Source organism: Tupaia chinensis, unplaced genomic scaffold (genome assembly GCF_000334495.1).
Source record: "Tupaia chinensis unplaced genomic scaffold, TupChi_1.0 Scaffold000077_1, whole genome shotgun sequence".
Taxonomy (NCBI): domain Eukaryota; kingdom Metazoa; phylum Chordata; class Mammalia; order Scandentia; family Tupaiidae; genus Tupaia; species Tupaia belangeri.
Genome location: NW_006159538.1, coordinates 2,210,202 through 2,235,028, shown reverse-complemented (window position 1 = coordinate 2,235,028; position 24,827 = coordinate 2,210,202). Strand labels below are relative to the sequence as shown.

The window sequence follows — 24,827 nt, the reverse complement described above, 5'->3', positions numbered from 1 at the left end:
GCAGAGGTCAGGCATGGCCATGGATGGCCTCCTTAAGACTGATGCTACTGCCTAGTGGTTAGAGCCACTAGGGGATACCCCAAATGCCACTTCACAGAGCCCTCGCTTCGCCTCTCATAGTTTCCTTGTTATGACAAATAGCCTTTGCCCTCTATTAAGCTGGGAAATCCTTGTAAAACTTGGTACCACGGTTATACCTATCCAGTCTCTCACCCAGGCTACTTTGACAAACACCTTAGGAGTTTGGAAAAGAGAACCAACCAGAAGGTAAAAATCAAGTCCTAAGACAACTATTCTCACTCTAGATTTCAATGTGCCTTTTTTGACCTTAGCCTGTTCTTTTACTGTGGCTCCTCTACTGACTTTACCTACTAACTAGACTGGGATATGCACCTTGAGCTATCTTTACCCCAATATTAGCAATCCTAAAAGATCAAACCTTACCAGCTCCCCAAAGGGCAAAATTATCTTATAGAAAAAAAGAGGGCAATTCAAATGACACGCCTCCTGGCAGCCTTGGGAATTTCTACAAGGATAGGTACAGGGATAGGAGGCATGGCTACATCTCTTCACTACTCTAAAACTTCTTCCTCTGATCTTTGACAAAGTTTAGACAAAATGTCCCAAAGTCTCTACAGATTCAAGACCAACAAGACTCCATGGCCATGGTAATTCTCCTAAACTGAAGAGGCAGAAAATGGTGGTCTCTGCCTCTTCCCGGAGGAAGAATGCTGCTTTTACCCTTCCCTTGGTAGCCCCCATTTTAACTCTTCTTTTCTTAGTTTCTACAGGACCTCCACTCCTATAAATGCTGAACTGCTTCGTCTGAGACACCATCCAATAACTGACCCCAAAACAGGTTGAAAACATCTTGCTCCTACAGACGGGTATGAAGCTCATGCCTGCCTCTGAGATTGACACTCCCCCCCCATTCCCCCAAAAGACAACACCCCTTCTCAGCATGAAGCAGCTCCAGAACTCCAGAAGACTGACCATTGTCCATAATCCCTTGTCTCACGCCGGCCCCACCTTTTTTTTTTTTAATAAAAGATAAAGGCTAGAAATGTTAGATCAAGCCCTGAATGGTCTTTGGGTGATTATAATGACCTTTGGCCAGAACCCTCCAGTCAGAACACTTCCTGACTGGCAGCTGACACCTATAGATGGCCCATAAGGTCACAATAGCAAGTAAGTTCATCAAAGTACCCTACCACCCCCCTTCCCATATAAATAGATCATGTCTCCTCGGTAGGGTGGGCTGAAGCACCTCCAACTTCAGACCCCTGGTTGCTCTTTCTCTCAAAAAGCTTTCCTTTTGGGGGACTAGCAGTTAGCATAATGGCTATGTCGCAGGACTCCGCAGTTCGCGTCCTGGACCCGGTGGTTTACAACTCACGCCAGGTGTGTGTGTGTGTGTGTGCCCAAGATCCTGAGAGGAGAACGGAGGAGAAGGAATTGCGGCGTGGCCAACCCCCCTGGGGGGTGATTTTTCGCTTTCTGTCTCTCTGTCTCTCTCTGTCTGTCTGGCGAGTGCACGTGCCCTATAGTGAAAAACCTCTCCAAAAAAAAAAAAAAAAAAAGCTTTCCTTTTCTCTTGGAAAAAAAAAGTGTGTGTGTGTGTGTGTGTGTGTGTGTGTGTGTGTGTGTGTGTGAAGCTTGACAGAGAGAGACAATGAGAGAAAGAAAGGAGAAAGCATCCTGGTGGGGAATGGTTACACCACAATCTCCTCTCCATCGTTTTTCCCTTCTTTAGGGATTTTGGGCATATGCGCACATGTGCCCAGGATGGTCTTCAAGTCATCTGGTACAGGACTCAAGCTGTGGGGTCCACCATGTGTGATCCAGCTGCCTTAACCACTGGACCACAGAGCCAGCCACCAAATTTTAAATTCTGTGGCTCAGAGAGATTAAAGAATTTACCCAGGGCCATATGACCATTAGATAGGTATTGGAGTTTCTAGTCTATTACATAATGACCCTGAAACATCAAAAAATATTTGCCTTTTATGTCACATAATCTGGTTAGCAAAACAGAAAAGCATTAAAAACTTTCACAAAAGTTAATTTGCAGCATTTTAGCTTTTGAGCCCTTAAAGGAATTAAGTTACATGAAAAATTGCTTTATATCAAGTCCCAATGTTCCCATAGTGCCACAGAGGTCTGAATTTAACCTGCAGTGCTAGCACCAAATCCATAGCCATTAATTACCTTCCATTTTAAGGTCTGAAATCTGTACAGAAATAAATGAAAGAGCATAAATGTCAATATTAGAGCAATTACTGAACTTGATTTCATTTGTTGAAAGATATTACTGGAGTGTCTTCTCTCACCTCAGTGTTATTTGGCCTACGTGAACCTGGGAGGACTCTGGTGCAGAGTACGGGGGGGAGGGGCACTGCAGCCGATGCCACACGTCAGAGTACTCATCCTTGGACATTTAGCTTTATCAATACGAGGAACCCTCAACTCTCCATTCTACAGCATTTGGAGGCAAAATAATGTAATACTCACACATTTTTAGAGTAGTATTTATAATAATGAGGAGAAACAAATTAGAATTTTTCTTGTGCTTTCTAAACAGTTACTAATTTCATAAAGAAACACTAGCCACCAACAAGTAATAAGGGAGAAGAATGAAAAATAACGTTGCAGTTGGGTATATTCCCTGACTACCATTTCCCAGGGTGAGATTATGGTCAGCTTATAACCTGGATTTGTTATTATAAGAACCCAATAGAACGCACAAAGTTTGAGAAAAATAAAGCCTATCTGCTGAACACTCCTAATGGATCAAAATCTGCCATCACCATGGTAACCTCTGAATCACTCTTTCCAAGCTAGTGCCAATTATGCACTTCTCTGGCCCTTGTAACCTCATTCATTTTTTTGTTCTTTACGGCCTGTAATCTTTTGAAAGAAAAAAAGTCCACACATACCCTCTTGCTCAGTCCGAGTCATTTCCTCAAGCTTCTTCTGTTTCAGTGTGTCCACCACATCGGCAAGGCTCCCTTTGCGGCGTTCTGGGGTTCCAAAAGTAACACTGCTCATTATCTCGCGATCCCGACTCCCTTCGTCAGGCTTATGTGGTGAGGTAGAGGTATTTCGGAAGGAATATAGGGAACATAACTTATTATTCTCTGACTCCTACAAAAATAAAATAAAACAAAACCATTAGAACATAGGTTTCTTTTCATATCATTAGAGAAAAAAAAATCTCACTCAGGACAGTATTTGATACTAAATAAGACAAGTGAAATATTTTAAATAAAATGAAATACAATAACTAAGTAGCATAAATTAAAAGTTGCCATTCCTGGGACCAGCAAATGGCATAATGGCTATGTTGCTGGACTCCCATGTAGTCGACCAGGGTTCAAGTCCCAGACCTGGTGTCTTAAACTCACACCAGGCATGTGTGTATGCGCACCCAAGAGCCTGAGAGGAGAATGGAGGAGAGGGGATTTCACCATGGCCATCCCTCCTAGGGGGTGATTTCTTGCTTTCTGTCTGTCTGTCTCTGTCTTTCTGGAGAGCGCACACGCCCTATAGCAAAAACCTCTCCAAAAATAAAATAAAATAAAATAAAATAAAATAAAATAAAATAAAATAGTTTTGTTTGTTTGTCTCTGTCTGTCTCTGTCTTTCTGGAGAGCGCACACGCCCTATAGCAAAAAAATAAAATAAAATAAAATAAAATAAAATAAAATAAAATAAAATAAAATAAAAGCTACCATTCCAATTGAACAATACTAAATATTTAGAAAGCAATTAGCAAAAAGAACCAAGCTGAAATTGTGATTTCAAACTGTTTAATTTTGGAAATTATAAGACAGTCTAAGTGACTAAAATATGGACACTTCAAATTCTGACTCATTTACACACTTTATTTTATGTAGTTTAGATTCAATAGATAATTATTAGAGCTAGTAAAGTTTTCCTTTAATTGGGCAGTTTTATTAGTAATAGTCTTCTCACAGTCTAAATATACATACATCACAAAACATTTTCCTTTAGTTTCAAACCAGTAGGAAAGTTAGCTTCCGGATCCAATATTAATCATTCACCAGAAAATATATAAAATACCTAAATCAGTGCCAGAAAGTTAGCCAGCCTGAATATATTTGTGTGCAGGGCTTTGCAGAAAATCATTTTCTTTTCTAGCTATACTTCTGTCCAAAGTTTCAGAAGCTTCTTCCTATTCTTACCCTTAACCACTGAAACTTCAGCACATAGTAACACATTTTTCACATGGTGTCTAAAAATATATTTTTTAAGCAAAAGACAAGTTTATTACAGAAACATTTGCACAGGAATTGCTTTATCGTATAGAGAATTTAGCAAAATGGTAAGAGTATTCCATCCATCAGCAAAGGAGAAAAAGCAAATTTTGAAATTAAACATCACCTTAATGTTACACTAAAAAAAAGTTTTTATGTATTTCTAAATCAGAACTGAGTTGGATGCAACTACACTTACCTATAGTCCCTTGGTAGTTTTCCATTCACCTTATCTGTTTGCATAAAAGTATTCTGTCTCCGGATTGAAAAAAAAAAAAAAAGTGTGAAGTAAAGCATCTAGCCTTTGTGATTTCTCATCAGAAACTTGAAAATCCTAATTACCCTTGGGAACCAGCAGTTAGCGTAATGGCTATGTCGCTGGACTCCCACGTAATCGACCGCGGTTCGCGTCCCGGACCCAGTGGTTTAAAAAATACAACAGGTGCGTGTGCGTGCGTGCCCAAGATCCCGAGAGGAGAATGGAGGAGAAGGGATTGCGGTGTGACCATCCCCCCTGGGGGGGGTGATTTCTCGCTTTCTGTCTCTCTGTTTCTCTCTGTCTGGCGAGCGCACGCGCCCTATAGCAAAAACCTCTCCAAAAAAAAAAAAATCCTAATTACCCTATATCATTAATCTCAAAGAAGCATAGCAAACTTCAAGAACTAGAGGAAGAACCATAAGGGAGAAGTTAGAGTTAATAACTAGTGGGAAAGGGGAGAAAAGAAACATGTGTAATAACTCCCCACATATATGAAATGAGTTCGTAATTACAGTCAACAAATACCAGGTAGGTAGGTGTCATTGTCACTTTACATGAGGTGGGATAAAACTTTCTTTCAGTGTTATAGGGAGCATATAATAAGAGTTATAAAACACCTAGCAGGTGCTGAGCTCATGGTATTGAGATGGTATTTAATAAACAGTAATAAATATCATTCTGAGGAAGAAGCAGATCTAGGAACTGAACCAAGGAAGTTTTACTTACTTCTGGACCTGAGGAATTGTGAAGTAAAAAATGTTAATAGGAATCTTGAACTAAATTAAATATTGTAAATTTTGATGACCTGGGACCAGCATTTGGCATAACGGCTATGTCGCCGGACTCCCATGTAGTCAACTGCAGTTCGAGCCCCAGACCCAGGGGCTTAAACTCACACCGGGCGCATGTGCGTGCGTGCCCAAGATCCCGAGAGGAGAATGGAGGAGAAGGGATTGCGGCGTGGCCATCTCCCCTGGGGGGGTGATTTCTTGTTTTCTATCTCTCTGTCTCTCTCTGTCTTTCTGGCGAGTGCACACGCCCTATAGCAAAAACCTCTCCAAAAAAACAAAAAACAAAAAAACACTTGATGACCTAAATCATGAACTTTTCTGCATTCCCACTGCTAGCACGACTCTAGAACATAGCAGCTTAATACAGTTCTACTAAAACAAATTGAATAGGATAAAATTAATGGGACAGAATAGGGAAAAGAAACCCCTTCCTCTTTACCTTGCTCCTAGATCTGTTCCTCCTAGGAAAGACGCTTTATTTCATTTAAAGCTTACAATAATTCTGTCAAGTGATGCAAAGAAACTCCTTCTTTCAGAGTCAGTCACGGTGTATATGAACGGCCAGTTCATTTTTTACTTTATGCAAATGAAAACTCAGAAATGTTTGCCAAAGCCATTTTGACCTCTTACTAAAGTTGGTATCAATCCTCTAACAGGTTTTCGTGAATCAATAATCAACATTTGATCAATCAAGCTTCAGTTACTTGCATTTCAAATATAGATTATTTCCATACCATAGCCTAAAAATAATTTAAAAATAAAAGAAAGAAAAGGAAAACTTGACTCAACCTAACAGATTAAAGACCAAGTCAAAACAGTAGTAAGTGGAAGTGGTTACCTACAAATGACTCATCATTGACCGTAATAAAGAAGATTTTCCAATCACTCCCAAAGTGAAATTGACAGATGCTGGAGAGGCTCACCAGCCTGAGTAAAAACTCTAGGTTGTCCTCAGAGCATTTGGGCTTCACAGAGTACTTCACCCACCCCTTAGGATTCATTTCAAATAGTCTTACTCATCATCACTTACTCCTTAGACTATTTCCTTGTTGTCACTCCCGGGAATGAGGTCACGCCTTCCCAAACCACGGATAATAACCATGGGTTTTCCATTGCAGTGGTGACCCACACTGTTCTCGGCCCCATAATCTGTGCAAAATGGCTCAACACAACTAGGTGGCAGAGTACAAGAGAATGAAGAGTCCTGATTTCCCCAAGAAAGCCACAAGAGCTACTTGTGATATGTCACCAATGTATTAATGCGGGCAGTAAATAAAATGACAAGTGTCTTAAGTTAAGGCATCTTTATGGCATCCTTAGGAACAATGGAAAAGAAGTGAAACTGGCCTTTTCCACCCCTCACCTTTTAACTTTCTAAAACCCTTACATCAATAAATTTATACTAAATTACTATCTGATACAAAGTCAATAATGCCAAATTTTTAAAAAATGAACCAAGAAACTATTTTTTTTTCTATAGGGATATGCAATTTTAAAGTACACTTTCTTAAGAAAAAAGCCCAGCTTATTCTGTAATTTCCCAGAAACAAGGTCCTATGATATGCCAGTTGAGGCAAGATGTCCAATTATAGTATCTGTTAGGTTTTTAGGATTTTGGCCATAGGACACGTGCACTCACCAGACAGACAGAGAGAGACAGTGAGAGAGAAAGTGAGAAATCACCTCTGTGGGAATGGTTATGCCACAGTCCCTTCACCTCCATTCTCCTCCTGCAATTTTCAGGACACACTCACATGTGCCCAGCACAACCTTCAGGTCACCATTTCCAGGACTTGAACCACAGTTGGCCATGTGGGAGTTTAGCACCCTAGCTAGCACATCACCTACTGGCTCTGGTATCTATCAAGTCTTAATAATGTAAATACAACAAGCTATAAAGACAGTTGAGACATTTCCCTAAAGCAGTGGTCTCAAACTTCAATATGTAAAATAACCTCACACATGTTTTAAAATGCAGATTCCTTTACACCCCCAATGCTCCCAAAGGATGGGGCCAAGGATGTGAATCCTGACAAATGTCTCATGTGACTCTGATTCACAGATTAGAAACATCATAAGGAAACTGCTCTTTAAGAAGGCAAAGAAATAAATGTGTTTTTCTTTAACATTATGTGTAAATATTGTTATATAAAGTTTTTAAAAATCTTATTTGGTTGTTATTTTAAACAACATAAAAGAGATTACTTCTCTTTTTTGGTATTTCCTTAAAAAACAACTGCATAACATGACTTAATATATGACTATCACAAAAAGCATAGTATCTAACGGTACTGAGTTTGTAAGTAATAGTTCATTCAAAAAAAATTTACTATTATTTTCTCTCTACCCCTAATTTCATAGAGCTTACCAACCTTGAGTGAAGAAAATTTTTAAAATGTTATTTAAAAGAATCCCAGTCCCACTACAAGCACCAAAGCAATGACTACTTAGATTATTTAGAGATTTCAGTACAAATAATAATAATTTAAAAAGCATGGCACATAAAATATATGTAATAATTGAAAAAGCACACAGTAGTACCAAAAAATAAATTAGTCAACAGACAAAATTTCTTGAAAACCAAAAACAATGTTAACAATTCAAGAATTCTCATTACAGTGTTTCCCAGTGTCTGAAGGGAAAGGTAAATATCAAAACCAAAACATAAAATAAATATTGCTTAGCTTTTTTAGAAATTGTTATTCAAAACTGACTTCTAAACAGTGGCTTTCAAAGGACCTTAAACTTACATAGCCTTTTCAACATACTATGAATATACAAACCTATTCAGTCTTCGTGTGCCTTCTTCCCTAGCCCTGGAATGTGCTGCATCCTCTTTGACTATGAACCTAACCCACTTTTTTTTGGGGGGAGAGGTTTTTGCTATAGGGTGCATGAGCTCACCAGAAAGACAGAGACAGACAGAGAGACAGAGAGACAGAAAGCGAGAAATCACCCCCCGGGGGGGAGGGGGATGGCCATGCCACAATCCCTTCTCCTCTCAGGATCTTGGGCATGCATGCACATATGCCCAGCGTGAGCTTAAGCCACTAGGTCTGAGACTCAAACCGTGGTCAACTACGTGGGAGTCCAGCAACATAGCCATGATGCCAACTGCTGTTCCCACCAACTCACTTTTCAAAGTTCAGATCACACTTTATTTCATCCTTAGAGGCCTCCCTATCCTATTATTCCCTCAAACTACACAGAAAACAATTCACCATAGGGGCCAGCTGCTGGTGTGGTGGTTAAGGCACTGGACTCCCACATGGCCGACTGTGGTTTGAGTCATGGACTCGGTAGCTTGCTTTCTCACTTTTTCTCTAGGTCTCTCTCTGGTGATTACATGTACCCTATAGCAAACTTAAAAATAAATAAATAAATAATAAAGTTAAATAAATATTTTTTTAATTATAAAAACATTTCATCATGGGACCAGCAGTTAGCGTAATGGCTATGTCACTGGACTCCCATGTAGCCTACTGTGGTTCGAGTCCCGGACTTGGTGGCTTAAACTCATGCCAGGCAAGTGTGCGTGCGTGCCCAAGATCCCGAAAGGAGAAAGGAAGAGAAGAGATTATGGTGTGACCATCCCCCCCCGGGGGGGGGATGATTTCTTGCTTTCTGTCTCTCTGCCTCTCTCTGTCATTCTGGTGAGCGCATGCGACCTATAGCAAAAAAAAAAAAAAAAAAAAAAAAAAAAAAAAAAAAGAAAAACCTCTCCAATGACAACAACAAAAAAACTTCATCATAACTACACAGTGGAGCACTCAATAATATACTGCAATAAATTATTCATTATAACTTTGCATGTAATATCCACATTTTTAATTACATGTTAACTCTTGAAGGATTGGGGCCAAGGTTCATGCTTCTTCTATATGCCTCCAAAGCATACAAAAAACTGCAGTATGTTGTGGACTGATGAACTTGAAACAACTACTTCCCAAATATGTCAAAAAATTTAGGCCAAGGATTTGCTCTCACAATGACAGGAGTGTATAAGCAAAATATTAAGAAGATATCTAAAAAAAGATATTAATGATGTAACTGTACAGACATCAAAAACTATGTTTTAGGACCAGCAGGGGACATGGATAGCTCCATGGTTCAAGTCCTGGACCCAGTGGCTTGAAAATCATGCCAGTCACATCTGCACACATGCCCAAAATCTCAAGAGGAGAATGGAGAAGGAATTGTGGTGTGGCCATCCCCAATGGGAGGTGATTTCTCACTTTGTCTCTCTCCAGCAGGCGCATATGCCCTATAGCAAAACCAATAACTTAGGGGGAAAGACTATGTTTTATGTGTTGAATATAGTGTCATTTGCAGTGATGAATAATTAAAGAAAACCTGCATGTTCGATTGTAATGATTTTTATTGAGGGCATTATGATTTTATCCACATGATGGTATAATTTGAAACTACTGACTTGTTATTTTGCAGTAAATTTATGACATGAGACTATTCATAATGTATTGTTAGCAACAAAGTATGTTACTGAAAAATATAATATACATTTTTAAGAATAAAAACATGTACAGGAAGCCGGCAGGTGGCATGGTGGTTAAGGCACTGGACTTACACATAGCTGACATGATTCAAGTCCTAGGACCTGGTGGCTTGCTTTCTCATTTTCTCTCTCTCTCTCTCTCTCTCTCTCTCTCTCTCTCTCATCAAATTAAAAACATAAATAAATGAATAATTATTAAATTTTAAAACTTAAAAAAAATGTAAGAAGAGACCAGAATATCCAACATAATGTTAACGTCCCTCTAAGCATTGGAAAAATTGTTTTATTTTTGAAGTTCTTTATATTTTGCAATGTTCTATCATAAATAAGACTTTTCATCAGAAAATTAATACAACTTTCAAAGTTCAACACAAACACTCTAAATGTTGTTGAAATAATTTTCAAAAGGAAAGATACATTAAATGGGAAAAAATACATTGCAGTATTAAGACTACAACATTAAATGTTTATATGTATGTATAATGTTTACATTATACATATAATGTTTATATGTATATGTATGTAAATGTGCCCCCACACACACCCAAACAGGAAAGGCGATACCAAAATATATATAGTGGTTTCTAAATAGTGGTAACATTATTGGTAATTTTAAAAACTTTCTTTATCTGTGTTTTCTAATTTATCCCTCATGAACATATTAATGGATCTTCAAAACTTCCTGAGAAATATGTATTATGAAAAAGCAATGAATGCATGGATTTCAAAACCTTTTCATGTCAAAGCAAACTCATTCCATAATTCAATTTTTCCACAAATTACCTAAAGTCCTGGTATATTACTTATACAATAAAGAAAAACAAGTCATATTATCAATATAAGTAGACGCTTAGAGGAAGGATAAAAAAAGAGTAATTTACAAGAATAAAGTGCAGTATTCTTGAAGTTATCTGACTGTAGAGTCAGTATATAATCATCTTCTGTACTGAACGCACACAAAACATAACCAAACTTTCTTTTCTTGGTATTTGGCAGTTAAAAGATCTTAAGTAATATTTTCTTTTTTTTAAGAATTATTTCATTTAACTTGCTTGCTATTGCAAATATTTAGACAAACTAAGTTCATTAGCAAATCAATTAAATGGGGGGGGAAAGGCATAGAAAGCAATCATGGATACCAGAGACAATGGGAGGGTGGGACATGGCAGAGTGTGAGGGATAGGGAATCAAGGATGGCAAAAAAAAAAAACAAAAGCAAAATGTACAAGACATAAGAAATGGAAACTTGTTTGTTGATAACATGTATGTCGATGTGCTTGATTGAGCCAACAGACAGTGTATTTTGGATGGAAAATTCATTTTGTATACTGTAATGATGTATAGCATATTAATGTTAAAAAAAGAAAAATTAATTAATAAAAAAAATTATTTTATTTAACTTTATTTATTTATTTATTTTAACTTGACAGGAGAGGGACAGAGTGAGAAGAGAGAGAAAAAGGGAAAATGAGAAAGCTACCCGTCAGGTCCAGGACTCAAACTGCAGTCGGCCATGTGTGAGTCCAGTGCCCTAACCACCATGCCATCCGCCAGCCCCCTATCTTAACTTCATTTACTTATTTATTTTAACTTGGCCAGAGAGGGACAGAGAGAGAGAGGGGGAGAGAGAGAGAGAGAGAAGGAAAGTCAGAACACAAGTTAAGTAATATTTTCTAATAAATCTAGTTACTTAAACGGAAATATTGGGCCAGCTAGTGGCATGGTGATTAAGGTAGCTGGATCATCCATAGTTTAAAGTTCTGGCACCTTGAGAACTACCCCAGGATAGTATGCATACATACCCAAAATCCCAAAAGGAGGGAAAAACGAAAAGGGATTGTAGTTTGGTCATCTCCCCAGGTGGGGGAAGGCACTTTTTCTACTTTGTCTCTTTTTAATATTTCTCTCTCTCTCTCTCTCTCCAGTGAGTGTATGTACCCACCGGAACTTTTTTTAAAAAGGGAATTTTAGTATCTAAGTTAAAACCTAGGTGCTTGTTACTATGGTTTGAACACATGGGTCTGCTCCAAATTCATATGTTGAAACCTAAGAACTGATGTGATAGTATTAAGAAGCAGGGCCTTTTGGGAGTGATGATGTCATGAGATTGGATCCCTCAAGAATGAGGTTATTGATCTTATTTAAAAAAAAAAAAAGGCTAGACACAAGTAGCTGAGCCTTTTGCCCTTTCACCCTTCAACCACGTGAGGACACACTACGGAGGACACAACAAGGCACCGTCTGGAAGCAGAGACCTGGCTTTCACCAGACACTGAACCTGACAGTGCATTGATCTTAGACTTCTCAGCCTCTAGAACTGTAAGAAATAAACTCCTATTGTTTTCAAATTACCCAATTTATAGAATTTGTTATAGCAGAACAGAAAGACTAAGGAATTTATTACAACATTACATTGTTTCTGGTTTGCCCTCAAAAGATACACAAAAATTAATCTACTTCCTCTTCTGTATTAGAGTTGTACAAATATTTTAGGGAAGGGATTAAATTAATAGCCTTTGTCTAGATGAAATTCCTCTGCTTTCTATACGTGTTTCTCATTTTACATGATTTCCAGATCTTTTCTTATCCACCTTGGACACATTCTGGTTTATAGTGATCATTCAAAAAATATATTGTCAACAATTAAATTCTAAAGTCTGCATTTTCACTTTCACCTAGAAGAAAACCAACACTCAGCAAGATTAAGGATTCCCCTATATCACACAGGTTGAACTGGCAGTACTAACATCTAAATGCAGGTTTTTGACACTAAATCCAGTGGGTTTTTTTTTTCTATTTCATTATTTAAAAAATCACTCTCAGGCCAGCCGATGGCATGGTGGCTAAGGGAGCTGGATCACACATGGCCAACTGTATAGCTCAAGTTCCAGCACTGGTAGTTTGAAAGATACTGGCCATGTGTACATGCCCACATCTTGACAGGATCAAGAAATTGAGAAAAGGGGATATCCTGTTACCATACTCTCTTTGGAGGTGCTTTCTTCTTCACCCTTTTTCTCTCCCTGTCTCTCTTTCTCTGGAGAGTACATATGCCCTCTGGTAATTAAAAAATAAAAACAAATCATCTCCAAAGTGCTTAAATACAAAATAAGCATTTATTATCCTTAGCGGTTTCTGGGAACCAGAAATGTGGGAGCATCTGGGCTTGGTAGTTTTGTCTCAAGATTTCTCATGAGGTTGTAGTTAAATCAGTGGCTAAGATTGGTGTCATCTCAAAGGCTTCCTTACTCACAGATGCATATCTGGAAACACTTAAATAGATCTGAACTAGAATAGCTAGGCTTTCTTGGACATCTTCCTCTAGCTCTGTGCAATCTCTTTGCATGGTCTCTTCTCTCTAGAATGTTGGTTTCAGGGTAGCTGGCCTTGCATGGTGGCTCAGGGTTCCAAACATGCCTGTCCCAGAGACAGCCAGATAAAGGCTGTGTCACTGTTTCTCACCTAGCCTAGGGAATCACATTGTATAACTGTCACTGCATTCTATTCAATAGCGAGTCATAAAGTCTTGCCTATAGTCAAGGGAACGGACTTAGACTCTGCCTTTTTGCAAGATGAAGTTATAATTATATCCTCAAGTCACTGCTATGAGAAATGACTCAAGTATAAATCATATAGTGCAGTGCTTAACACAGTAAGTACTCAATAAATGATAGCTACTCCTATTACATTCCAATGTCCGGTGTCCAGTTATCCTTTATTTGAATTTGTAATTCTGAAAGTACAGTCATGAAAACCACTGGTACCATTTTTAGGTTCTTACTTATACTTGTTCATGTTAGTGGGATAATAAATACTAAACTGTATTACCTTCTTCATTATCAATGCTCATCCCAAACTAATTATGCTAAGCTTTCCCTCTCCTAAAAGCTCTAGGGATCTTAGCACACAGTTTGCTTTTTTCTAGGAATGCTATCCAGTTCTAAATTATACTCTCTGCATGTGGATTATTTCCACTCTGACCAGGAGCAGCACCAGTACACACTGCTCTGAATCAGCTAAAGTGATAACCACACCCAGACAAGGAATGTGGGTGGGCAGCCCTATTGTAAAGTAGAGGAGAGCAGTGGGCTGGAGTTGAAAAGTCAGATAAGATGTCAGAGACTGAGGGTCAGAGAGCATAGGTCAGAAAAGGAATCCTAGCTATATTATAGAGTTGAAACCCACACACAGGTAGAAATCATTACAGTTGCCAGAAATGACTGCTAACAGCCTAAGTAGCTCCATGAATCAACCTCTCTACCTGCTGCCAATTCCATTTAAGGGACAGATTGTCCTCTTGTAGCCTTCCTGCACACATTAGCAAAACTGTATTAAATCTATTCACTTTTATTGCATCGTTCTGTTGTCAGTTTCTTTTGTTTTCTATTCCAGTGGTAGCCTCCAAATACAGCTTTATCCTCATTCTATGCCACCAACCCTCTAGAAAAGACTTATTGAAATAATAATAGATTTATAACTAATTCATGACAGTATCCAATCTACAGAAAACTTCTGTCTATAGATCCTACCCAAAACCACAAAAAGAAAGCCCAGATCCTAAAACAGGCTCAACCTAATGCTCTTACTGACATACTCCATGGTTCTCAATGCTGTGTATTCTCACTAAAATGAGTCATGAACCCAATTCGTTTACCTACAAGTATGCTTCTGGTAGTTCTTGACTGAAGGGAATTGAGGAAATGCAGAGTCTGCAAAGAAGTTAAAGTAATAATAATACCAATAAAAGTTGTTATTCTTAATTCACCATGTATTGGCGACTCTACCATGTCTCTGCCAGGACAGCTGCCAGCACTACCTCATTCCCTTTGGGATGCACTACATTAATTTACGTAATCTTTAAGTTTCAGTCGAGTGTTTAAGCTGTATCACATAAGTTACATATATACATTTAATAACATTTAATATATTAAATTGTATCATCCACAACTATATATGCACCACTTTTTCTGACTCCCCACTTTAAACATTTTTTCAGATGAACCAAAAACTACATACCAACTGTGTACTAAAAGAGGCTTTCTACTACAGGCTTATTGACTGACAGGAAATATTTACCTAGTTATTAGGTCGTCGGGAAAGTCATGGCATATTTTTCTATGTTTTTTTCTATACAAAAATGTGTTATGACTTTCTGGATAACCTAATAAGTTCCAGTAACTTCTCACTAACAAAAGAAATCTAACATGTTTAATATGCTGAAAATAAAACTGCAAACTGTTCTTTCTCAGAAGAAAATGTGTGTTTTTCTTTAATGTGACATATTTTAAGGAAAAGCACTGGGTTAAAGAAGCTTACATAAATGAAAATGCTGATTTGGTTCTAATTGCTAACAGATTATTCATGACAAAAGTATCATTTGCTCTAATGGCAAAACAAAGTACATTCTTTTTTCTTTTACTAAAACATATTTGCTGGAATATATTAGATTTACATATCATTTTCAAAGTTGGAATAATATTATGCCATTTACCATACTGATTAATAACAAAAAAATTACTCATGGATGTATCAGGAAACAGACTACTAATATTTGCTAAAATGCCATGATTCCTAAAGTCTAAAAGGAAAAGGATATTTTTAAAGTGTTATTTTGATTCACAAGAAATAAATCACAAACACAAAAGTTTTTTTAAATGGCCTCATTATTTTGCTATTTAATAAATGGAAGTAGAGCTAGTGAACAGAGTAAATAAGGAATAATGCTAAAATCCCGAAATCAGTCAAAACAAATGAATAGAAAAATCATGCATTAGTCATATACTATCAGACTCACACATAAAATCAATCTCAAGATTCAACATTCCTGGGAACCAGCAGTTAGCGTAATGGCTATGTCGCTGGACTCCCACGTAGTCAACCGCGATTCGCGTCCCGGACCCGGTGGCTTAAAACTCACACCGGGCGCCTGTGCATGCGTGCCCAATATCTGGAGAGGAAAATGGAGGAGAAGAGATTGCAGCGTGACCATCCCCCCTGGGGGGTAATTTCTCGCTATCTGTCTCTATGTCTCTCTCTGTCTGTCTGGCGAGTACACGCGCCCTATGGCAAAAACCTCTCCAAAAAAAGAAAGAAAAGAAAAAAAGAAGATTCAAGTGCAAGTTAAAACTATACAAACTATTTAGAAATATGTGAGGGTTAAAGTTGATACTTCATAAACAGTGGTTTCACTTAATAGGCTTTCTATGCTGAATCTTGCAATAGGGATAGCTCTTGTCCAAAAAGAAATGCAATACTGAGAGCCTAAAACTTTTTACATGCCTTATATCCTGACTCAGAACTTAAGACAATATCATGTTGTCTAGCTCAAATTATTCTTTGTAATAAGTGAAGGATCTAAGAGATGAATATCATAAAAACCCTATAGGGAAAACCTCTCCAAAAAAAAAAAAAAAAAAAAGATTCAACATTCCTTAAAAGTCCAATTGTTTGAGCCCATTTCATGGTGCAGCGGTAACACATTACTCATGTGAAGCTCAATTTCATAGGGTAACCCTGGTTTGAATCTCTGGTCCAGTGAGCCTGAAACAGGCCAGGCACACACAAAGGTACCCAAGATCTGACAGCAGGACAACTAGAAGAAGGGAACGGCACAGTAACTGGATCCTGTGGAGGGTGCTTCCCTTTCTCTCTCTGTGCACACGCACTGCATCATACATAATTGAAAAATAATTTTAAAATCCAATTGTTCATTCTACCTAGGATTTTAATCTCTTGTGCAAGAGGAGGCAGAATAATAAAGTTACGAAGTATAGGCTCTCAGGGCCAGATTTCTAGTTTAAATTCCAGGTTTTTCTCTTCCTCCCATATAAGCTCGGAAAAGTTAGTTAACCTCTCTTTCCTTGTTTGTAAATTGGGAGGGATAATAAGAGTAAAGAAACTACCTCACACAGTTGTTATGAGAATTAAATAAATTAATAAAAATGAAACACTTAGAACGATGACTATTACACAGTAAGTACTCACTAAATGGTGGTGGCAGCGGCAGTGGTGGAAGTGGCGATGGTGACTGTCACAGTATCCCTCACAAGTGACTTTCTGGCCTCTATTTAAAAGCCTCCACTGAAAGAGGATTTAACACCTCCAAAGCAGTCCTTCTTTGAAGAGTGTCAACATGTTTTCTTTACAGAAATATGAAACCACTACTACTTCAACCTCTAGTTCCATTCTATAGAAACATTCAGAATGGTAGCCTCTTAGATATATACGTACAACTATTAGAGTACCCAAGAATCATCTCTTTTTCTACAGAAAACATCCCTGTTTCCTTCAAGTCTTTTTCATATGATTCAACCATTCTGATCATTCTCCTTTGAGTATGTCCCAGTTTATCTCTCTTAAAAGAGTAGTGACCTGAACTGAATGTACTCAGCATTGTCTAAACAACAAGAATTAAGACACACTCTCTCTGTCTTAGAGATACTATATTTTAAATATCTAATGCCCCTGGATAGATGCCTCAAAGAGTAGAATACTTTACGTTTTGATAATGAAACAGTAAAAAGAACTTTAAGACAGGCAGGCCTGATAGTGAATTTCCCAGAATATGAAACAACAATCTATCAAGTTCAGCTATTGGCTGAGATATGTGCCAATTAACTCCAGGCACTTACATCCATCTGGAAATTTATTAGTACTCAAACTACCACGTATATGACACTCAACCTAAACTATACTACCAGTGTATGCTAAATTGACTAAGACAATTCTAACCCTGAAATCAAGTAAGTTAGAACTAGCAAGAGCCTTCGTGACTATAGCTCAAATCTTCCATTTATGAGTTGAGAAAATTGAAATCGGGAGATATGAAGTGACTTTCCTGAGGTCACACAGGAAACTAGGGGCAGAGATGAACACAGAACTTAACTACTGTCCTTTCTAAGTAAGCCTAGGGAAAATACTTTTACTGAGTAAAAATAAGGGTGTGAGTTTTCACTGTTGTTGTTGTTACAGTTCAAGACATTCATTGGGGAGTAGGAAGGTGATGATGTAGAAGTTGGAGACACTGGAAAAGTTCCTAAAGAGCAAATCTCCATGCATGGACAGTCTCAAATAATTCCACAGAGCTTTTCTTAGACTTCCTCTGGTGGCAAGTCTATATTCCTGATGCTCTCCTCCTTTGTAGTTATTTTCTTTTCTTCCCCATCTGAGAGACACCAGAGCACTTACTTTAAAAAAAGAAAAAGTGTTTGTGACTGTTTTTTCATCTTTGTATCAGCAAAACAAAGAGTATGCTTTAAAAGAAAAAAAAAAAAAAAGCTTAGAGTATGCTCTTCATACCTCACAAATTTTAACATTAAAAAGTACCAGAGCCCAGTCAAGGTTTTTTAAATCCATTTGGTTCTTAATAGAAACACTGTCTATTCACAGTGAAGACAGTTTCAAGGCAAAGTTTGCCTAAGGAAGACAGATGAGAAGGCAGACTGCTTTCCCTTCATACACATCGCACTCTCAGGGCTAGTCTGTGATTGCAACAATCCTACACATCGCGCTCTCAGGGCTAGTCTGTGAGCGCAACAATCTTCCCTCTTCACTGAATCTTGTCCAGTTAAGTTCCCAATTCTGAGGATTTCACCACAAGAGTCTTCAAATTTCTTTCCAATAAGTCAAATGCTTATATAGAATGAGCATAACAAAATACTCTCTGTAATCCAGAAAAATGTAAATAAGACCTCTAATTTGCCTATTTAAGTTCTTACAATAGAACAAGTACAAAGAAACTAAAAATGATTCCTCAGGGGCCACAGTACTAATAAAACAACCACCCATCCATCCATCCACCCACCTATCTAACTATCTGTATTTACATTTCTAGGAAAAGAGAAACTGGGCACAAAAAGTCACCAAATTACCACAAAGTGAGTAGTCTAATTCTGTAACCAGGTGCCCCCAGTATCGAAAACCGCACACACCCCTACCAAGAGAACCGCAGCCAGAAGGAGAGCTGAACTGTCACCTTACTCTCAATTTCAGAGAGCAAAATAAACTATAATCAAATTATATTTGAAATACATCAGTGAGAGAATAAAAACAGAAGAGGCATCTTTAGTAGAAGCATATCAGGTACAAAATAAACTAATACAACTGAAGTCCAAATATTAAGTCTGACTGAATTCAAGAGCAGAATTTTTTAAAATTTGTTTATAGATTACATTAATTTAGTCCTGGCTAACTCTGCTTATATGTATAAATAAATAAATAAATAAAAGTAATTGTTAGGAACCAGCAGGAGGCCAGGTGATTGGGGCACTGGACTCCCACATGGTCAACCATGGTTCGAGTCCTGGACCTCGTAGCTTGCTTTCTCACTTTCCCATTCTCTCTCTCTGTCTCTCTCTGGTCAAATTAAAACATAAAAAACATGATAAATAAAATTAAACAATTCCTCTTTTAAAGAGTAATTGTCATATAAATGTTCTAATTCTTCTTCACATTTCTAGGTCAATTAATCACTTCTACTATACCACCATAATCTATGGGCACATTTCTTCTCAGAAGTTTGATGAATTTGAGAATACTCTAGCCAAGGTATTCACAGTACAGTAATAGTAAAAACAAACCAGAGTTAAATGATAATGAAAGCAAGTTTACAAAATAATTTCCACTCATTTTATTAAATAAGATTTTCCATTTTCTAGGGTGCTAATGAAATATAAAGAAGATAAATTAAATACATAAATATTCATTTCTAATTTCAACCTGATTGTAAAATTTTATTACCTAAGGTTTGTAATTTATGGTTCAGATTTGAGAATGTGGTTTACACAAAGATATATTATTGAACTCAATTTGCATTGCCTAGAAAAATAAAGCTTAGGGGTCATGGGAATGCAGTAACACCAAAATAATATTTAAAAGGTTAATATCATAAAAAATAAATATGCCATCTTGTTGGAAGCTGTATTAACAAAAGAAATAATAGCTTGGAGTTGTTCTTCTTAAAAAAGGTTACATTTCTCTTGGAAAGCAAGGAAAACTTTATTGCAGGAGACAATCAAACAGTAGGGTAATTTGCATATCAAGGTAATTAAGGCACATTCATTAGAAGTGTCCAAAAAGATGAGATACGTTCATGAAGGGAACAGAGTAGGGTCTTTCCTGCTTGATGCAGGTGGCTTGACTCAATAATCAAAGGTCATCCTTTCAATTTATCTTAGAATGAATGGAGCAAATAGAATTCCTTATGTTAAAGTTGCTTTGTGGAAAGCAACCCTCTCCAAATTAAAGAGAGAAAGTTGATCTCAAGGAAACCAATCCGATCTTAGCTTCCTCCACCCAACGCAATATGCTGCCTAAGCTGATCTAAAAGAACCATAAATTCATATTGTATTATAATCTTGAAAAGTTCAGATTAGTCATGTAAAAGGCCATATACTATGTAATATCTGAGGACACTCCAAACAGCTCATGGTAAAATGGAATTAAAATCTTAGCTTATTGTTGTACAAAAAAACTTGAAATCTATGCATTATTTTTTCATAATATGCACTTTCCATTAGTGTTCTGAAGACCCCTTGTACACATTACTTCTACAGTGTGTTGCTTAGAAGCATTACAAAAAATGTGCAGATTTCATGATTCCAGTGATCATATTTCATTATAGTGATGATCCTAGAAATGGGAAAGAAGGAATTACAAGAATGAATTCTGTATAAAAATGTGTACATTAATCTGAACCAACTATAAACTGAAAGATGTTTATGAGATTCTGCTTTAATCGAAAAAATTATTGGTGTGCTAAGATTGGCTTCCACTGGTTAACATGGACCAATTTTGAAAAAAGGCTCATTTAAAGAAAGAAAAGGAAAAAAGGAAAAAAAAAAAAAAAGACCTAAATTCAAATAGCATCTGAGTCTATCCAAAAAAACAAAAGCCGAGCCAGTCCTATAACACAGCAGTTCAGCCCTGCGTAGAGGGTGCCCAGTCCCACACGCTGACCATGCTTCAGCACCTGGATCCCAGCCCTGCAGCTCTCCAGGCATGTGCACACGTATGCCCCAAATCCTGATGGGATGGAGAAATGCAGGGAAAAGGACTATGGCATTACCAGGACCTTTCCTTCTCTCTTTCATGTGTGTGCACATGTACTCTCAGGCAAGAAAAAAAAAAGAGGTAATCTGAGTAGGAAAGGTCCTCTCAATCAAACTGTTCATGCTAAACTAGACTATACCTGATTTATTACTAGTAATCAAGTCTTATTTTAAATAATCATCAAAAAATTACTTTCCCTATATCTGAAAACGCTATAGACCCAAGTCACACTTTAGTCCCACTGGGGCATTAGCACATAGAGAGAGTAGGCAGGAAAAGTCAAACCACGGGAACAGCTGTGGTACCACTATGAGATGTATACAATACATGTGAAAGAGATGAAACCAAAATATTTAGAGACACAAAGGTATCATATAAAACTGAAGCAAATTAGAGAATATTGGCTGAATTCCAGGAAAGATGATCCTTATGAACATTCAGGATACTGTAATTTTTAAGAGAACATCAGTGGTAGAGTTCATCAAGAGATTTATGTTATAATCAGTGCTCTGCAAATCCTAGTACTAGATCCTGAAAGAATGAGATAAAAATAAGCATGGCAGATCCCATATCTCCTTGAAGATATTCTGTATACACAATTTTATTACACTGAAAATAATAAACAAAAAAAAGAAACGGATAATGGTTTGATTTTCCTTAAACCATCAAAATGCAAAAGAAATGCAAAAAGTCTTTGCAGAGATGTAGCGAAGTAATGGAGTTTTATATTTTGGCAGGTGCTCAATATGCGGCCCACATAATCACATGTTAATGACTGGAGTGTGTTAATCAGCATTCATACCTGATCCCTTCTTGCCCAAGGGGGATAAAAGCCAACTATTCTAGAACATGTTAATCTTTCTACTTTTAATAAAGATTTTGATAATAAGGTAGGTAAGAAAGAAAACTTTTCCAAAAGGTATCTATAGAAAAGTGTCTTATATCATCAAAAAATGATTTAAAAAAATTCATATTTCCAAGTAGTACACCAGTAATTTCTCTGCTTAATTTAAACAACCCAGATTTGGGAAACTTTTTTAAAAACATACTTTTTTTAACTAACAGGAATAAAATAAGGTACATAATCAGGGTGTGAAAGCATAAAGGTGATCAATAACACTAGTTGTCTATTTCACTACCCACAGCAAAAGTTATGCCAGACTCCATGCTGTAAAGTATGCTTTCATTTTTTAGTTCAAGTTGTATATAAATTTCTGTCATTACATTTCTGAGATAGGCTTCAAAAGAGAATGTAGTACATGCTAATATATTAATAGTTTCAAATTTACAGAAAATGGGAAATCCCCCATAGGGTTTCTCAGAGAATGTTGTTCAGTAAGGGTAAGAATGTAAGAATGAGACATTTTCACTTGTTATTGGAAACCTAGGTTTGAACTTTACATAAATTAAGTTCTCAAAATCCAAAAATGAGAGTAGCAACTAAATTTCTCAAGAAGTCTGAAACGTGCTAGTTGATGAATTCGTCTTCCTGTGCTTCAGATACCAATAAGGTACCACAAAAGATGTACATAAACCTTTAAGCTTTAAGACTCTCTACTATTAGGTTGTTAGAAAACTCATGATGCATTTTTATATATAGAAAAAATGTGTCATGATTTTTCCAATAATCCAATAGTTAGGACCAGGAGAACTAGTAGATTTTACTACACTTTCTAAAGTACAGTTTCCCCCAAAGTAAAAACAAAACAAAAAATCTTATTTAGATGCTGCCTACTATCTTAAATTAATCTTACTGAAAACTGGCAACTCTTCACATTTTTAAAATCTTTTTAAAAATAACAAGATTAGATATCATCTAAAAGTCTGTCACAATGTTAGGTATGGCTGAGGATTAAATCTCCTCTGAAAATTCCTGGACTGTGTTATCATGCAATGACAAGAGTCCCATTCCCAGAAATGGTACAAAGTCCACACCAGAAATTTTACGACTCTGGATGAAACACTGAAGAGCTGATTAGCAACTTCAACGGGCTGAAACCATAAGAGACAGACAGTGGAGATTGTTTATAAGCAGGAAAACATTATCTCCAATAATTATTTATTAAATATCTCAACATACCTATTATTATTTTCTTTCAATTACAATAAAGGGCATTATTGCCATATTTTCTTGACAGTGGCAAAATTATATTCCTAGAAGATAAAACTCACCTGAGGTAATTTAAGAAAGCTTTTAAAATAAGGAGTACAGATATTCTGGGGCTGAGAGTTCAGTAGGGCTATTTCCATTTAATTATTTAATTAGACTAGCAGTTAAAAGTTGGATGTATGTAATATCATTTTTACCTAAAATACACATCAATAAAAGCATAATTGAAGTGCACATGTGCACACGTATACAAGATTCCTGTTACAATCTTTTAGTGTTGTGTAGCTTGTAAGACAAAGTTGGTGCCTTATACACATAGCTATGTATCACAGAAGTCACCAACGGTTGCTTCTTAGGCAAAAAGCGTGTCTCTCACCTGGGTCATTTCTGGCCACAAGTCAACCTTCCTCCCTCTGCTTGAGCTCACTAATCTCATTTCTTGTTCATTCTTGTCTAAGATCCTGCCAACATTCAGATTACCTAACATACCTTCTCTACCCTCAGTGATAATCTTGTCTTCTTCAGAATCTCTGGGAACCCTTCAGTGATAACCTCCCTGCCCTCTCTTCCACTAGCATGGAACTCTCACCTCCTCCTGCAATGGTTTCCAGATATATGTCCCATTTCTGATGTCATCTTTCACACCCCTTCTCTTCATAACAGACAATGAACTCTTTAAAAAAAAAATGTATCAATCATGCTACTTCCTTCTTTCAAAGCTTTCAGTGGCTTCCTCTTGCACTTGAAATAAAGTTTGAAGCCCTCACTGTGCGGCCAATGACATCTCAGAGTATCTGCCATCTGCCTGTCTCCCTGACTTCAGACCACTCTTTCTCTCACCAGCCATCCTGTTGTTTTCTATTGCTCAAATGGAACAACCAAAAGGCTTTTGCTTACAGTCTGGCTGACTATCTTCCCCCAAATCTTTGCCTAGTTGGCTTCTTCTTGTTACTCAAATTTCACTTAACTGTCACCTTTCAAAAAGCCTCCTCGCAATCTGTTTAGTTATTCTTGATCATATTTTCTTATTTATTATTTTTATAGCACTTATTGTCTGAAATTGTCACACTCTTCAAGACATTTTTATTGTGTCGCATGATGAGGCTAAGTTCCATGATGTTGGGAATCTTACCTGTATTATTTGAAAGGTAGTCCCTGTACCTGAAATTTCATGAGTACCATATACTCAGGTAACTGGTGATGAGAAAATTGGCTCTTAAATTCTAGCTCTATAAATTAAAACTGAAAGGTAAAAAATAATAAAGGGAGGGCTCAACATAACCTGCACATCTAAACTTATCCATTGATACAAGTAGTTATATAAAATTTACACCAGAAATACTGCAGAGAAGTTCACGCACAACATGAAGGCCCACCTGTCTTTCTATGGCTGTGATCTTTAACGGGTAATCATTATGCACAATAAAATCTACAAGTCACTAACCATTACCACACAAATATTTCTCCATAATTACTAACATCGAAAGGAACGATATGCAGTACATTTTTCCAAGGAACATTATATGAATTTATCTCTGCATAATGAGTCAGACCTACAGAGAACAAAAACACATTTCCGTAGCCAGTGTCAATATCCCTCTGCGAAAAGGTACTGCTACACTGATGTCACAGTGAGAGTGATTGATGGCTGTACACAGAAGGACAGCAAATGCTTATTCGCACTAATTTTTCAGCCTTGAAGGAACCTCACCAGTTAACATGTGCAGTACATTAAATTTAAAATTGAACATTTTGATATCCACAATATAACTAAGTGTGGTGAAAATCTGTGTAAAATTTTTAAAATCTCAGATTGGCCCTTAAATTC

At 37.1% G+C, this 24,827-nt stretch overlaps 1 protein-coding gene across 22 annotated transcripts in view; it reads right to left on the bottom strand.

The window, feature by feature from the left end:
- The window catches only part of SOX6 (SRY-box transcription factor 6), a 666,092-nt gene that overhangs the window by 360,916 nt on the left and 280,349 nt on the right, over window positions 1-24,827 (bottom strand). For all 22 annotated transcript variants that reach the window (XM_027768610.1, XM_027768624.1, XM_006142513.3 and 19 more), the window contains one exon: window positions 2,937-3,144. In XM_027768610.1, the coding sequence (XP_027624411.1) occupies window positions 2,937-3,144 (208 nt within the window). The remainder of the gene's footprint in view (window positions 1-2,936; window positions 3,145-24,827) is intronic.